The sequence below is a fragment of the Lactuca sativa genome, chromosome 3 (genome assembly GCF_002870075.4).
Source record: "Lactuca sativa cultivar Salinas chromosome 3, Lsat_Salinas_v11, whole genome shotgun sequence".
Classification (NCBI taxonomy): domain Eukaryota; kingdom Viridiplantae; phylum Streptophyta; class Magnoliopsida; order Asterales; family Asteraceae; genus Lactuca; species Lactuca sativa.
The window spans coordinates 92,741,142-92,755,940 of record NC_056625.2 but is presented as its reverse complement, the minus strand read 5'-3'; the positions used below and the strand labels follow the sequence as shown (position 1 = coordinate 92,755,940).

Sequence of the window (14,799 nt, the reverse complement as noted above, 5' to 3'; positions counted from 1 at the left end):
TGGCTAGGTTTACAAACAACTCCACGATTCGACATCAATATGCGCCCTGTGTTTCATAAAACAATAATGGTCAGATAAATAACTAAAAATATTAAAATTGATAAAATAATAATGATCATACCATATGAACAATCAAAAACAGTTTAAATAGTACATCAAACAGTGTTCCTAAGAATCAGAGTCATCTTGATCTAAATCTAAAAGATTATAGTAAACCACTTCATCTTCATCATTGTCTGCTTCTTCCTCTTCTTCAACATCAAATTCTCCTGGTTCAGATTCTTCATCTTCATTGTCACTTACTTGCTGAGTTGCATTGGTATTTGTAATGAGGCATAGGCGTTCACTACTAGTTATTTCATCTGGTAACTCAAACCGTTCATCAATTTGAAAGATCCCTTCTCTCGTGTCACCATTGATTGCATCTTCAGTTTGAGCTTCGATGACTTCATATACACCTCGTGGTTTATCTTGACAACCACCCACAAATCCTCTATATCCCTTGTTACCGCAGGGTATGATGTGTAAAACACTTGTTCCGCTTGAGATGCTAAACAGAACGGGTCGTTAGTTTGAAGTCGTGACTTTGATTTGACATCAACGATCTTATTTTTATTAACTACTACACCTTTTTCATTATCAAACCAAGTACAATTAAACATTACAATAGTTGAACGCCCACTGCCAAAATACTTAAGCTCTAGTATCTCATCCACTAAGCCATAGTAGTCAGATTCTTTGGAGTTATACATCTCCCCTCTCACACATACCCCATAATTACACGTCACATGTGTCTCACCATAGCCCCGCGTGTGGAACTTATAACCATTTACAAAGTACCCATTGTGAGATATTGCTTTTTTTGATGGTTTACTTGCTAAAATCTCCAAATGTTTAGCACTTCCATCAGATATCTACATTGAATAACATGCACACATAGTGTTGGTTAATGATGTACTAATATAAATAACTACAACTTATTTGGTTTTACTTACCCGTTGTGCAAACCATTGAGCAAAATATTTATCTCTAAGACTCGAAACCTCTTCACCCAGATATATTTGTTCAGCCACTCCATCAAACTCGATGATGTAAGAGGTGAGTTCTACACAATTTAGTAGAACATACGTGTGTGCCTTGTGAAGTTCATCCTCAGACAAGACTCTTTTCTTTCCACCATTTTCATATAATCTTCTAGAAGGACAGGCAGACACGCTTAGTTAAGATTCTCCATCGGGATGTTGTGGTGTGAAATTACGTGGCTCTCGATTATGACGTGTCTCAATCTTTGGGTCAAAGTATAGAGAACAATATGTAGCAATCTCAGACACAAGATGTTCCTTAACAATTGAACCCTCAACCCTCGCTTTGTTTCTAATTCTTTTTTTTATCATGCCCAACTTCCTATGTTCAGAAATTATCAAAAATGTGTTAAAAATATAGAAAATAAACTTGTTTAGAATACTGAATAACATTAAAACATTGTATTTACCTCTCATATTGGTACATCCATCTATACTGCACTGGACCACCAAGAATAGCTTCATCAGCTAGATGAATTACTAGGTGTTCCATACAATCAAAGAAACCAGGAGGGAATATTTGCTCTAACTTGCAGAGGGTTTGAACTATACTGCGGTTCATGTTACCTAAGTCTTCCAAATGCAATGTTTTTGAGCAGAATACCTGAAAGAAAGTGCATAACTCTGTTACAGCTTCATAAATCTCTTTTGGAACAAACCCCCTTATAGCAAGTGGAAGCAGGCATTGCATGAACACATGACAGTCATGACTTTTAAAGGGATAAAAGCTAGTGTCTTTGATATTCACACAGTTCCCTATATTTGATGCATACCCGTTTGGAAATTTAACTTTTTCCAACCATGCACACACTTTTTTAACGTCGTCCTTCTCCAAAGTGTAATCTCCTTTATTTAGGGTAATCTTGCCATTGCTTTCACGGATTAGGTTTAAAAGAGGTCTGTCACAATGCTTTTCAATATCTTTTCTTGCATTCAAATGGTCTTTAGATTTGGGGGTTTCCATACTTGTGTGAAACACATTTTCAAACACATTTTTCACAATATGCATCATATCAAGGTTGTGCCGAATCAATAATTTACGCCAGTATGGAAGCTCCCAAAAGATGCTCCTCTTTACCTATTTATATGTAACCCCAAACCCATCCGGTTTTATATACTTTGGACCATAGGGAGTGCCATTGTAAACAGTGTTGAAATGTCGGACTGTCTCCCAAATTTCATCTCCAGATGGCTATGGAATGGGTACTCCTCCCTTCACTTTCTTGTTTTTCATAAAATTAATCTGATCTTTGGTGAACTTGTGTCTATTGGGTAAATGTTTTCTGTGACAGTCAAAGCAACACGGTTTCCTCCCTTCTGAAAGCCAAAATGATCCTGATTTATTTGAACAATACAGACAAGCTAACTTCCCATGCGAGCTCCAACTAGATAACATTGCATAAGCTGGGAAGTCACTAACTGTCCACAACAGTACGGCCCTCATTTGAAAATTGTTCTTTCGATAAGCATCATAAGTTTCGATGCCATCAGTGAACAACATTTTTAGCTCGTCTACTAAAGGTTGTAGAAAAACATCTATATTTTGCCCGGGATTCTTCTTCCCAGGAATGAGCAAAGGAATTTGCATGTACTCATGTTTGAAAGATAACCAAGGAGGTAGGTTGTAAATCATAATAAAAACCGGCCAACATGAATACGCGCTTCCATATGAACTATTTGGACAAAACTCATCGGTACACAAACCTAGACGAATATTGTGTGTCTCTTGTGCAAAAGCAGGAAACATTGTGTCAAAATGAATCCAAGCCTTTCCTTCACTAGGATGTGTCATTTTTTCATGATTTATTGGATGATCTGAGTGTCAAGTCAAATTGTGGGCTATCTTCTTTGAATAGAACAATCTTTGAAGTCTTGGTCCAATCGGCATGTAATTCATGATCAAATTAGGCACCTTGTTAGAATTCTTCTTGTATATACTTTCCTTACATACTACACAATGATCCAAATCAGAATGTTGGCCATTAAATAGTATGCAATGGTTGATGCAAACATGAATTCGTTGTGACGGCATCTCTAATGACTTCAACTTTTTCTTAGTCTCGTAGAAGTTTCTAGGTATCTTTGCATCATCTGGTACACAATCTTTCAATATTGGAAGTAGTTTATCAATTGTTGAGTCTGAAACATTGCACTCTGATTTCCAATGTAACAATCTTGAGGTGGCAGATAGTGAAGAAGCTTTCTTACACCCTTCTCACAAAGGCTCATTTAATTCTCTCATCTTGGTAAAGAAAGTATCGACCATTTGATTTGGGCTTTATGGTGTTTGCTGGTAATAAGGAGCATGAATTTGGTGCATGCTTTTTGTAAACATTTCTTGGTATCCTGTATATACACCAACATCAGCAGAGTCCTCTTGACCCACATCTTGAGACGGTCCGGTGTTTGAACATTGATCCATGTCTTGTGTTGGATATAACTCACCATGTGCAGACCATTGATAATAGTTGGGCATGAAACCATTTTAACATATATCAAATTCAACCATCTGTCTCGACTTGTAATTCCGATTTTTGCAAACTGAACACGGGCATCTAATTTCAGAAACTACCAATCTGTTTCTTAGAGTTCTATATTTGACGACTGTGACATTGGTAAATGCATAATCCAAGAATTGCTTGACATAGAATTGAAATTATGGATTAAAAATCTGATTACTATCGACTCTCATTGTGTACATCCATTCTCTATTTGGCCACATTATCAATATGTAATTCTAATATATTGCAAATGTTAGAATGTAACATATCATCACAATAATTAATCCATCAATAAATTAAAGCTTTTAATTACTTCCAGTTTGAATGCTTTCTATATAAAGCTTTAAATTACTAGTATTGGATGTTGTTCCAACTCTAGTTTTCTTTTACAGAAATGGATAGAAAAATAGTTGCATTTACAGAAATAGATTCATAAACACAAGATTCATACATAATTGTGAAAATAAAAGATTTTTAAATTGTAGATACAAGATTTATATATAATTGTGAAAGTTATAGATTATTAAAGGAAACAGGTCTAGCTATGTTCATATACATACATACTGAAATATATATAAGCACAAACAAGCACAAATAAACACAAATATGTACAAATTGATACATATAGATGAAACAATTTGTACAAATAAGATTGTGAAGATAGTGATACATAATAGGCACAAGACGAACTTAGATTCAGACATACATTCTGATTTATAAATTAGTTGGGTCAGGGGCGGAGGTTGTAGCAAGAAACTGACCTGAACTAACCGACGACGGAAACAAGTGGTGGTCTAGAAGTTATTGGTTGCAGCAACGGAGACAGCGCTGGCATGAAGTGGCTGTGATGGTCGTTTGATGCAGCAACGGTGGGAAGAAACGCCTGCATCTGAGACACCGCCGGCATAAAGCGTCTATGATGGTGGTTTATCGCAGCAACGGTTGTGTTGTGGGGAAAATCGGCGGTGGCTAGAGGTGATTTGGGGAGACGCCGACCATGGTTTGGGGAGAATGGCCGATCCTTTGTTTTCTATAAAACTGAAGTAAGAAAGGCTAGGGTTAGGGGTGCAAATGAGCCGAGCCGAGCCCGAGCCTGGTCAGGCTCGGCTCGATCTCGTTTAAGTTATACTCAGCTCGATTCGAGTTTCTTGTATTAAGCTCGGCTCGAGCTCGTAAATAGTTATACAAGCTCAACTAGGGCTCGGGCTCGGCTCGTTTTTTGTCTGACGTGCCTAAATAAGCTTAAGCTCGGCTCGAACTCGTTAAGAAGCTCGTTTACTAATACCCTAAATCTCTAATCCCCAAATATGTTTTTATTTTAATATATAAAAATAATAATAAATTATTTTATATAAAGGCTCGTTTAGGCTTGCAAGCCTAATCGAGCTTAGTGACATAGGCTCGAGCTCGAGCTCGTTTAATAAACGAGCTTAATATTAAGCTCGAGCTCGGTTTGGGCTCGTTTAAAATCGGTTTCGATTCGAGCTTTTAACGATCCGATCTCGAGTAGCTCGCGAGCAGCTTGGCTCATTTGTACCCATAGCTAGGGTAAAAAAGGAAGAAGTAAGTATTTGGAGTTTGTAGGAATTTCGTCGGAACTTTCCGACAAATTTCCAATGAAAGCAAAAGAAAAAAATATAAATATATTAATTTTGGAGTGTGATTCCGTATGGGTGATGTATTGCATCTTTCCGTTTAAGATTAAATAGACTTTTCAAATATTATATATTATATATATAATATTATACTATATGGTGACATAAATATGATTATTAGATTTATTATTAATAGTTTTATTATTATAATTATTACTATATAAACTTATAACTATTAATAACTTGATTATTTTTTATATTTTTTATTATTAGCATGTATACATGTCGTATGTCTTGTTAATTAGTTATACATATGGTAAACCTAATATTAATAACAATGATAATAATAATATAATTATAGTAAGCCTAATTTTAATAAAACAATATAGTTATATATTAAAAATATTAATAAAAATAAGTTTGATAAGAAAATAATAACAATAACAATAAAAAAATAATAATATTATTTGTTATATTTACATTAATAACAAAATAAAATAATAATAGTTATATTTATATTAATAATAATATGAATTTTTAATTATTATATTTATTAAAATGATAATATTAAAAAAAGGAGGGAAGGCAAAACAAAGAGGGAAAATCAAAAAGAAAAAGATGGAAAAAACTTTAATTCCCGCTGTTATATTTCCTACCAAGTTCCAAGAGAGTTTTTAATTTTAAATATTAATTAATTATTCGTTGGTATTTTGTAGGAAACTTCCAACGGACTTCTGACGGACTCTGTATAGTATCTAATTCCGTAGGGGTTTTGTTGGATTTTTGTTAGATTCTACTTTTGTTGTAAGGGTGTAGGAAATTAGACGGAAATTTCCAACAAAACAAAATCGTCTGAAATTTTTGGTAGCTAAATCCAAATATTCTAGTAGTGTGTGTTTACAAAAAATATAATCGTCAATTAAGAAACGTACTACATTTTTTATAAGGTATTAGTATTTTATCAATTATTACCAATTTCAATAGAAAAGACCGTTAAAGAATACAAACGCAAAACCGTTTTCTATGTTTCATTTTATTAGTATTTTATGTGTCATATAGTCATAGTATGCATATTTATTAAGCAGAGGACGATATGTGTATATTGTTTATTCAAGAAGTATGTTTATCTTTGTTATTTATTCGAATTACAGAGGCGCAATGGCATGTTCATTAAACAAAGGAGAACATGAATATTGAATATATTATTTTATTCAAGAAGAATGTATATCCCCACTGTGGCCATATTTAAACTATAAAAATTCTAGGAAATTTGTTTGAATTAACCCATCCTCTCCTATAAATAAAGTGTGGAGTCCAGCTTCCTAAAACATCTGAAGAGAGAGCATATATATCATGAAACTGAACACAAAATGGTGGTCATGGTGGTGGATGGTGAGTGTAGTGGCTGTTCTTTTCATATCAATGTCACAGCCAGTAACATCACAGAAGATCGATAGAAATAACACAATGATCAGGTGGTATTGTAGTTACTACAGAGGCATGAACGGGCAAGTTTTTCTTGAAAACCTCAACACCACCCTTTCTAGCCTCAGAAAGCAGTTATCCCGAGTCAATAATTATCACGTCGTTTCAAAGACTGTGATTAATGGTGAATCCGTCTATGGTCAAGCTTTGTGCAGGGCACATCTCTCGACTGCTGAGTGTCTATCTTGTTTTGACTCAGCTGTTTCTTATTTGAAAGTATGTGGCATGGGAAATGGTGCTCATGTTTTCTACGATGACTGCGACCTCAGGTGATTAGATTTTACCTTTCTCTATATATTAGTTTTCCTCGAAATTTGTTAACGTTTCCTCAAATAGTTATATATTTGGACAGAAATATCATGGATGAAAATGTTGAAATGTCTCGCTAAAAGACTTTGTTGTGCTGTAGGTATGAGAACAAAAACTTCTACAATGATGCTATCATGAAAACTAGTACTATTGCAATATGTGGCAATACTACATCTTCACATCCAAAGGAACAGAAGAAAACAGCAAGTGGGTTGCTTTCAGATCTTCGGACCGCAGTACCAAGAATACCAAGTTACTTTGCTGCTTCCACAAGGCAAATTACTGGAACCAATGAAACAGTGTATGCCATTGCACAATGTGGCCGCAACATAAGCCAAAGTATGTGTGCTGATTGTTTAAAGATCAGATTTGGATTATTAGATAATTGTCTTCCTAGTACATCAGGAAAGGCGATTGACGATGGATGTTTTATGAGGTATTCCGAAATTCCATTTTTTCAAGCCAATCAAACAACTGATATCACGTCTTTCTTAACGCATGGTACGACGGTTATTCTTCTACAAGTACTTTTTCTTTTATGATATTGTATACGCTTTGTTTTTTTGGTTATATTTTGTGGTCATCCATATATGAACCATGGTTTGGTCCATATGAGTACAGGTGCAAACGAGCTGAGTCGAACCCGTGCTTCGCCACGCTCGGCTCGGGTTCGTTTAAGTTATATGAGGCTCGAGCTCGAGCTTTCTTGTACCGAGCTCGGCTCTATACAAGCTGGATCTGGGCTTAAGTTCGGCTCATTTTTTATCTAACGGACCTAAATCATCTTAATCCCGATCTGAGCTTCTTAAGAAAAACGTTTACTGATACCTTAAATCTCTAAGTATTCAAATATTTTTTTTAATATATAAACTTATAATACTACAGGCTTGTTTAGGCTCACAAGCCTAATTAAGTTTACTGACATAGGCTCAAGCTCGAGCTTATTTAATAAATGAGCTTAGTATTAAGGTTGAGCTCAACTCAGACTCTTTTAAAATCGGTTTTCGAGTCGAGCTTTTAATGAGCCGATCCCAGATAGCTCATGGGCTGGTTTGCACCCTACATATCAGTTCGACACTCCTATATGAGCGGTTGTATCTCTATGTATATGTATCAAACCAAAATAATTGTAACTAAAAACACAAGTCCATAGATTGTTTTTATATAGTCAATGCTTATTAAAAGATCATCAACTTGACAGGATATTCAAGAAAGTTGAGATCCATTATAGGCGGAGTTGTTGGTGGTATAGGATTTCTTTTGGTCATACTTGCATTCTTCTTCTGGCGTCGTCAATCCAAAAAGTCAAAACACCGCAGAGAAGGTTAGTAATTCACATGCTATTAATTTTACAATTTTGTGATACTACATCGCTCTAATTATTTCAAGTTCTTTTGTCACTACTAATTATTTGCAATCTGAAATTACTAGATAACTCAAGTAGAGCAACCAACTTGTTGCAAAGGACAATCGTTTACACCTACAATGATTTAAAAACGGCTACAAATAACTTTTCGAATGAAAATATAATCGGAGGCGGGTTAAACATGTTGTATAAGGTAATATTTGTTTCTGTTCAAAAGTAGTTACCGAATATTTCTATCGGTACAGAAATAAACCCACACACCAGCTGGTATAAACGTACAAAACCTCTCAACACTAAACAATGGATATATATTAACCTCCTTTTGTGATTTCATTACGCAATCACGTGACATAAACAATATTTTTAAGCCCCATTATATAGAGGCAAAACAATGGACTGGGATTCCTGGTAGAAATTCCTAATCACTTGGACTAGCTCAATTTTACAACAAGCTATACCACTACAAAATGTTAGAATGAATCATACTAGTAGTGAACATTAACCAGTTAAATATTAGTAAATGCACGAGGTGTTTTATTTTTCTTTATGCAACAACAATTTCAAAAAAAAATCAAGCTATTGAGAAGCTAGAATTAACGAGGTTTATTTCTTTTAACTGCTTGTGTATATGGCAAAATCAGGGTGTTATGAAGGATCAAGTTACTGTTGCAATAAAGAAAATTGTCGTAGCATCTAAGAGTGGAAAAACCGACTTAGATAGTGAAATCCAAATCATCAGTAATGTTCATCACCGCTATCTCGTACGTTTCCTTGGATGTTGTCGTAAAGGACCTCACATGTATCTTGTCCTTGAGTACATGGAAAATGGTAGCCTTGATAAATTTCTCTATGGTGAGTTAATTTAACGTTTATAGTTATTAATTGCATGCACTCTTCTAATTTGAATATTGAACACTGAATTAATCAACTAATAAATTTGTACCTTAGGTGACAAACGAGGTACCCTAAATTGGCAACAAAGGTTCGATATAATATATGGTACAGCCAGGGGTCTTGCATATCTACATGATCAATACCATGTCACAATCATTCATAGCGATATAAAACCCAGCAACATTTTGTTGGACGATGAATTTCAACCCAAAATTTCTGATTTTGGGCTACTAAAACTATTGCCAGAAGATAAAAGTCATCTCAGCACCAAAGTTAGCGCCAAAGTTACAGGCACCTTGTATACGTTCTTACCAATCCCATACATGCATTTTCCTCTTGTACAATAACTGAAAAACCTAAATAGTAGTTGTCATTTTTTTTTGCTAGGATTAATGGATATATAGCACCTGAATACGCAATGAACGGGCAGTGCTCTGATAAAGTTGATATATACAGCTTTGGTGTCGTCATCCTCGAAATCATTAGTGGAAAATGCTGCAATGACATGCTTCAAAATGAATTTCTCTTACTAAATCTCGTTGATCATGTAAGCATCTTAAGGTTATGCTATTAGCACATGATATATATGCTTCCTCAATTCTCTAGTGTACGTATCTTGAGTTTGATATGAATTATTTTTCACCTATAATGAGCTTGTATTGTTGTTTTGGGGTTTCTCATGATAACCTCACGTGTTTGAGATCGAATTCCCACACTTGGACAGAATATGAGTCATGAAGGGTGCAGCCATTCATTTTTTAAGAATTTAACTTTTCTTCATTATCATTTACTATAATAGGCAAGGAGTTTATATGAAAACGACGATCATTTGAATCTCATGGACCTTACACTAGATCCAAGTGAATATATAAAAGAAGATGCAAAGAAAATCATAGAGATAGCGTTAATGTGCATACACTCAACGGCTTCAGCGAGACCCTCGATGTCTGACGTTGTTATACTTTTAAGTGGATTTTCATCGGAGGTAAAACGTCCAATAAGATCTATGATGGACGATTCTGATATAAAAATTCAAGTAGAACTCAAGTAAATTCCCATGCGACTAGTCATGCATTACAAATTGAGATGTTTGAGGTTTGTGCTTAGTAATGTATATAAATGATTAAAATCATTTCACATTGTCTTTGTTTTCTTCGTAATTTGACTTTTTAAAAATAATTTAAATTTTCTCCATTTAATTGTGTTGGTCATTCTCAACATTATCAGTTATTATGTTTGTTGTTGTTACTACAAATCAAATAAATCTATTTTTTTTGCTTATTATTGTTGGGATTTTTTTAATATGTGCCTAAGGATATATATATATATATATATATATATATATATATATATATATATATATATATATATATATATATATATATATATATATATATATATATATATATATATATATATATATATATATACACTAGCTGTTTACCCGCGCTAAAAGGAAACTATTCTCCTAGGCCACTTATATAACAATGTATTTCTGTCAAAATAAAACAAATTGTTGAAAACAAGATTACTCACCCCCTCCCTTCCCCTCTAGTCGTATCCGTCACTTAACGCGGGTAAACAGCTAGTATATATATATATATATATATATATATATATATATATATATATATATATATATATATATATATATACTAGCTGTTTACCCGCGTTAAGTGACAGATACGAATAGAGGGGAAGGGAGGGGGTCAGTAATCTTGTTTTCAAAGATTTGTTTCATTTTGATAGAAATACATTGTTATATAAGTGGCCTAGGAAAATAGTTTCCTTTTAGCAATTAGATTCCTTTTGGCATGCAGGCGATGTATGGTAAAAAATTTTGTTTAAGTGAGTAGTTTTCTTTTGTAAATCTGACTTGAAAGCATAAATAATTCAATAGTCTAAACGACGGTTGTCAATTATTTTTTTCATAAATTAGTTTCATGAGTCTCATTATTTCTATTGTGCAATGAATGTTTAGAAAACATTTACAAAACAATAAGCTTTTCTTTTTTAATGACATCCTAACTCGATGGTTTATGTTACCTACTATCATCTTTTAATTAAATCAACAACCTTTTGAGTTTATTCCATTAAGTACTAGATTTTTTTCCATTAGATTTATTCCATTATTTTATAAGTAAACTTTTATAGCCTAAATAGTTAAAAGGTAAAATAAAACTTTATTTTAGTCATTCAAGAATCGGGTCACCAAAATGCTTGAAAATTCCATTTTCTTTTGTCTATTTTAATTTTATAGACCACTTTGTGAAATTATATGGTTGAAGTGGTAACAGGATCAACAACCATTACAAAAACCATATGATATAACTGACCCGAGCATATCGCCACAAAATATAGAACGCTCTAATCATTTTTTTTATTTTTATTTTTGGTGTATATAAACTAACCGGAGCATATCACTATAAAAGATATTAGAAGAAACAAAAAAGACCACATATTAAAAAGATATAACTTTATTAGTGCAACAACCTCCACCATTAATTAGATCACTATATAACTAAGTTTTTTTAATAATAAAGATGATGGACCAATCAAAACAAACATTTAAGAATTATGATTTTCTAGATCAGAGAAAACAACAACATTTAAAATGACATATATTTATCATGCAACACCTTTTTCGAAAAAAGGTCACGGATGGTCTCCAATTGAGTGAGGGAAAGCAACAGAAGAATGGAATTAACCAACTTTAACATCGGGGACAAAACACCATTAGGGGTAAAAATTGTCTAGTTATGGTCTCCAATTAGGAGAGGCTTCCAACTATGTTTCAAACGTGTATAACTTGTATCTTTCACTAGTAAGCATGATTCACTATCAAGATCAACATCATTTTGATTAACACATACCTAAAAAGAGAAGTAAACATTAATCCATAAAATAAAAATTACAAAAAAAAAACTAATAAATCATATATATCAAATTCTTTATAAATAATTTAGTCAATTTTAGTAGATATTTCTACTCTATTACTTTATAACCAAAGATAAAAGCAAAATACTTTCATTTCTTCAATAATGTCAAATGCAACAAAAAAGTAATGTATTGACGGTTAAACAATAGCAGCCTACTTCAGTATTTTAGGAATTATTAAACCAATCGAATATAATCAGTTTAACATATCCAAAGTAGTATGTTATAATTACCAAAACGGCCTACTATACTCAAATTCACATATTCACAAGTTCAATAAATAGAAATTTACTTTTGCATTTCCACCAAAGAGCCTCATCACTGATAAGTTTCTGAAATATGCACGAAAAAAAAAAGTTAGGATATTAGAGCCTTCTTATGCATAAGGCAATTCCCATGTCACCATCTTCCTCCAAATCAGTCTATTTTGATCATTAAATTAATTTGAAATTAATTCATGATCAATACTAATTAAATAATATGATTTATCAATTAATATATTATATTTATACTATATTAATAAATTACAAATAACCTCTTTCTTAAATATCATTCCTAACAAATTTTTCTGGTGAATGCAACCCAAAATTAATTATGCTATTATCGGGTTAAGTACATACCAGTTATAGTTATCAGCTTAGACACCTAATCCAATAGGTCCTAGGGCAACGCCCCTATGGGTGGGGTCCAAGGTAGATCTGGAAAAACTTGACACGACATGAAAAAACCTGACACGAACCCGACACGACATTAGAGGGTTAGGGTTAGAGATTTCGACACGTTTATGTAAACGGGTTGACACGACACGACATGATAGTTAAACAGGTAGGGTTAGAATCAAGACTTTCACTTCGAAGATGACTTGATTATGACTCATTTAATTATATATTATTTATTATAAATTTCATATTTTTATAAATACAATATATGTTATAGACTTGTAGTGGGCTAAACTCAATAATTAGAAGTAATATTCAAATTTTCAAAGTTACCTAATTTTAGTCATACTCACTACAAAAAATATGTCATTTAGTGGCACACAAAAACTGCCACTAAAACCCAAAAAATGTCACTAAAGGCTTTTTATATAATCCGCGGCACACATAATAAGTTTCACTAGAAACGCTCCCACTAAAACCATTTAGTGGCACATTTTGCTTTTGTTACTGCAGTTTTTTAGGCTTTTAGTGACACTTTTTTATTTGTCACAACAAAATAATACTTTTTTGTGGCACATATTTTGTGCCATTAAAAACTCATGTGATTCAAGCATTCATGCTACTTTTAGTTACATATTTTGAGATTTTAGTGACACTTTTTATTTGTCATAATACAAAAAATATTTTGTGGCACATTTTGCATCAGTAAATACTCATGGGATTCTATAATTTTACTTATATCTATATAATTTTTATCTATAACATAAAATAAAATAAATAATTAAATTGTTACATGTAGAAAATAATAACAATTTTAATGTTTTTCATCAATATTTTTAAACTTTTGAATCAAGTATCTAAGTAAATGTCAAAGGTAGCTAAACATTTGAAAAGTCATTTATAGATCCTTGAGCAGTTAAGGTGTGGTTTACATTGGCATGTAGAAAAGTCTGCATAATAGCAACATACAAAAAAGATGACAATTAGTTCATTTGACACTTCAAATGTCATAAATCACATAAAAAAATATTATAATAAAAAACTTTCACCTTTAATACATCAATGAGATGACCTGACATGCTTCCAATGTATGTCCTCCTGCAACCTCTAATGTTGGATTCGTATTTTACGCCACCAAGATATATTCACATGAATTTTCTACCAAGATCAACACCACATATATCTTTTCAAATTACTATTTATGGTCTCTATTTGAGAATTATATTTTCCAAATTGGTTGCTAATCTTGTTGGAAACTGCTCCTCTTTTTTCACATTTAGTTTATCCACCTCATAAATGATTAAGCAGATTAAAAAAGTAAGTAAAATGATAAGTTAATATAAAAGGGAAACCTTGAAGATGGTATATATGTCCAATAATGGGGCATGTCAGCATGAAAAAAAAATGGAGTGGGGAGATCAAACTTCTGATGCAAGGTTGAAAGACTAAAATATTTTTTTGTCAAGAATAAACATTAAGTAATTGATTGTTTTTGTTAATGATCTGATATAATAGATCAAAAAGCCAAGTACTTTATCTTCGGTACTTGTCATAAATTTAACTAACCTGATTGTTCATAAGAAGTCTTACCTCTCAAACAAGGGATATTTCTGAACAACATTCGATTCTGTCAAAATCATGAAAGAAGATACAATGTTAAAGTAAAATTAATGCAAAATACATAATATTTGAAAAGGGTATATCATTTACTTATCAATACGTCTTCAAGATTACCAAGAAATGAAACATGGAATGAAAGATAAACATAATTTTCTATGTCATATTCTAATTAAACATGTAGAAACAAAAAAAAAGTATAAATTATTAAGTAATACCTTTTCAATATCTTGCATAGATAATATGATTCCATATGTTTTGACATGTCATAGATCATTTCAGAACACCGCTAGAAGTTAACAGCAGTAGTTAAACATTGGTGAAACCTGAATAAAAGATATAAAACTAGAAAAA

General features: G+C 32.7%; 1 protein-coding gene across 1 annotated transcript; it reads left to right on the top strand.

Moving 5' to 3' along the window:
- The first annotated feature begins 6,500 nt into the window (after positions 1-6,500).
- On the top strand, positions 6,501-10,475 carry LOC111908498 (cysteine-rich receptor-like protein kinase 44). Its single transcript, XM_042900511.2, has 8 exons — positions 6,501-6,932; positions 7,073-7,473; positions 8,174-8,296; positions 8,404-8,531; positions 8,980-9,190; positions 9,287-9,530; positions 9,620-9,779; positions 10,032-10,475. Exons 1-8 carry the CDS (start codon positions 6,532-6,534, stop codon positions 10,281-10,283), a joined length of 1,920 nt encoding a protein of 639 aa, XP_042756445.1. The 5' UTR covers positions 6,501-6,531; the 3' UTR covers positions 10,284-10,475.
- The last annotated feature ends 4,324 nt before the right edge of the window (positions 10,476-14,799 follow it).

What these genes read in the sequence shown, in the direction of transcription:
- LOC111908498 (XM_042900511.2), top strand. Translation starts at nt 6,532, where the DNA reads ATGAAACTGAACACAAAATGGTGGTCATGGTGGTGGATGGTGAGTGTA. An exon ending in CACGTCTTTCTTAACGCATG is followed by an intron (nt 7,474 to 8,173) that starts GTACGACGGTTA and finishes TCAACTTGACAG; the next exon opens with GATATTCAAGAAAGTTGAGA. An exon ending in GCCAAAGTTACAGGCACCTT is followed by an intron (nt 9,531 to 9,619) that starts GTATACGTTCTT and finishes TTTTTTTGCTAG; the next exon opens with GATTAATGGATATATAGCAC.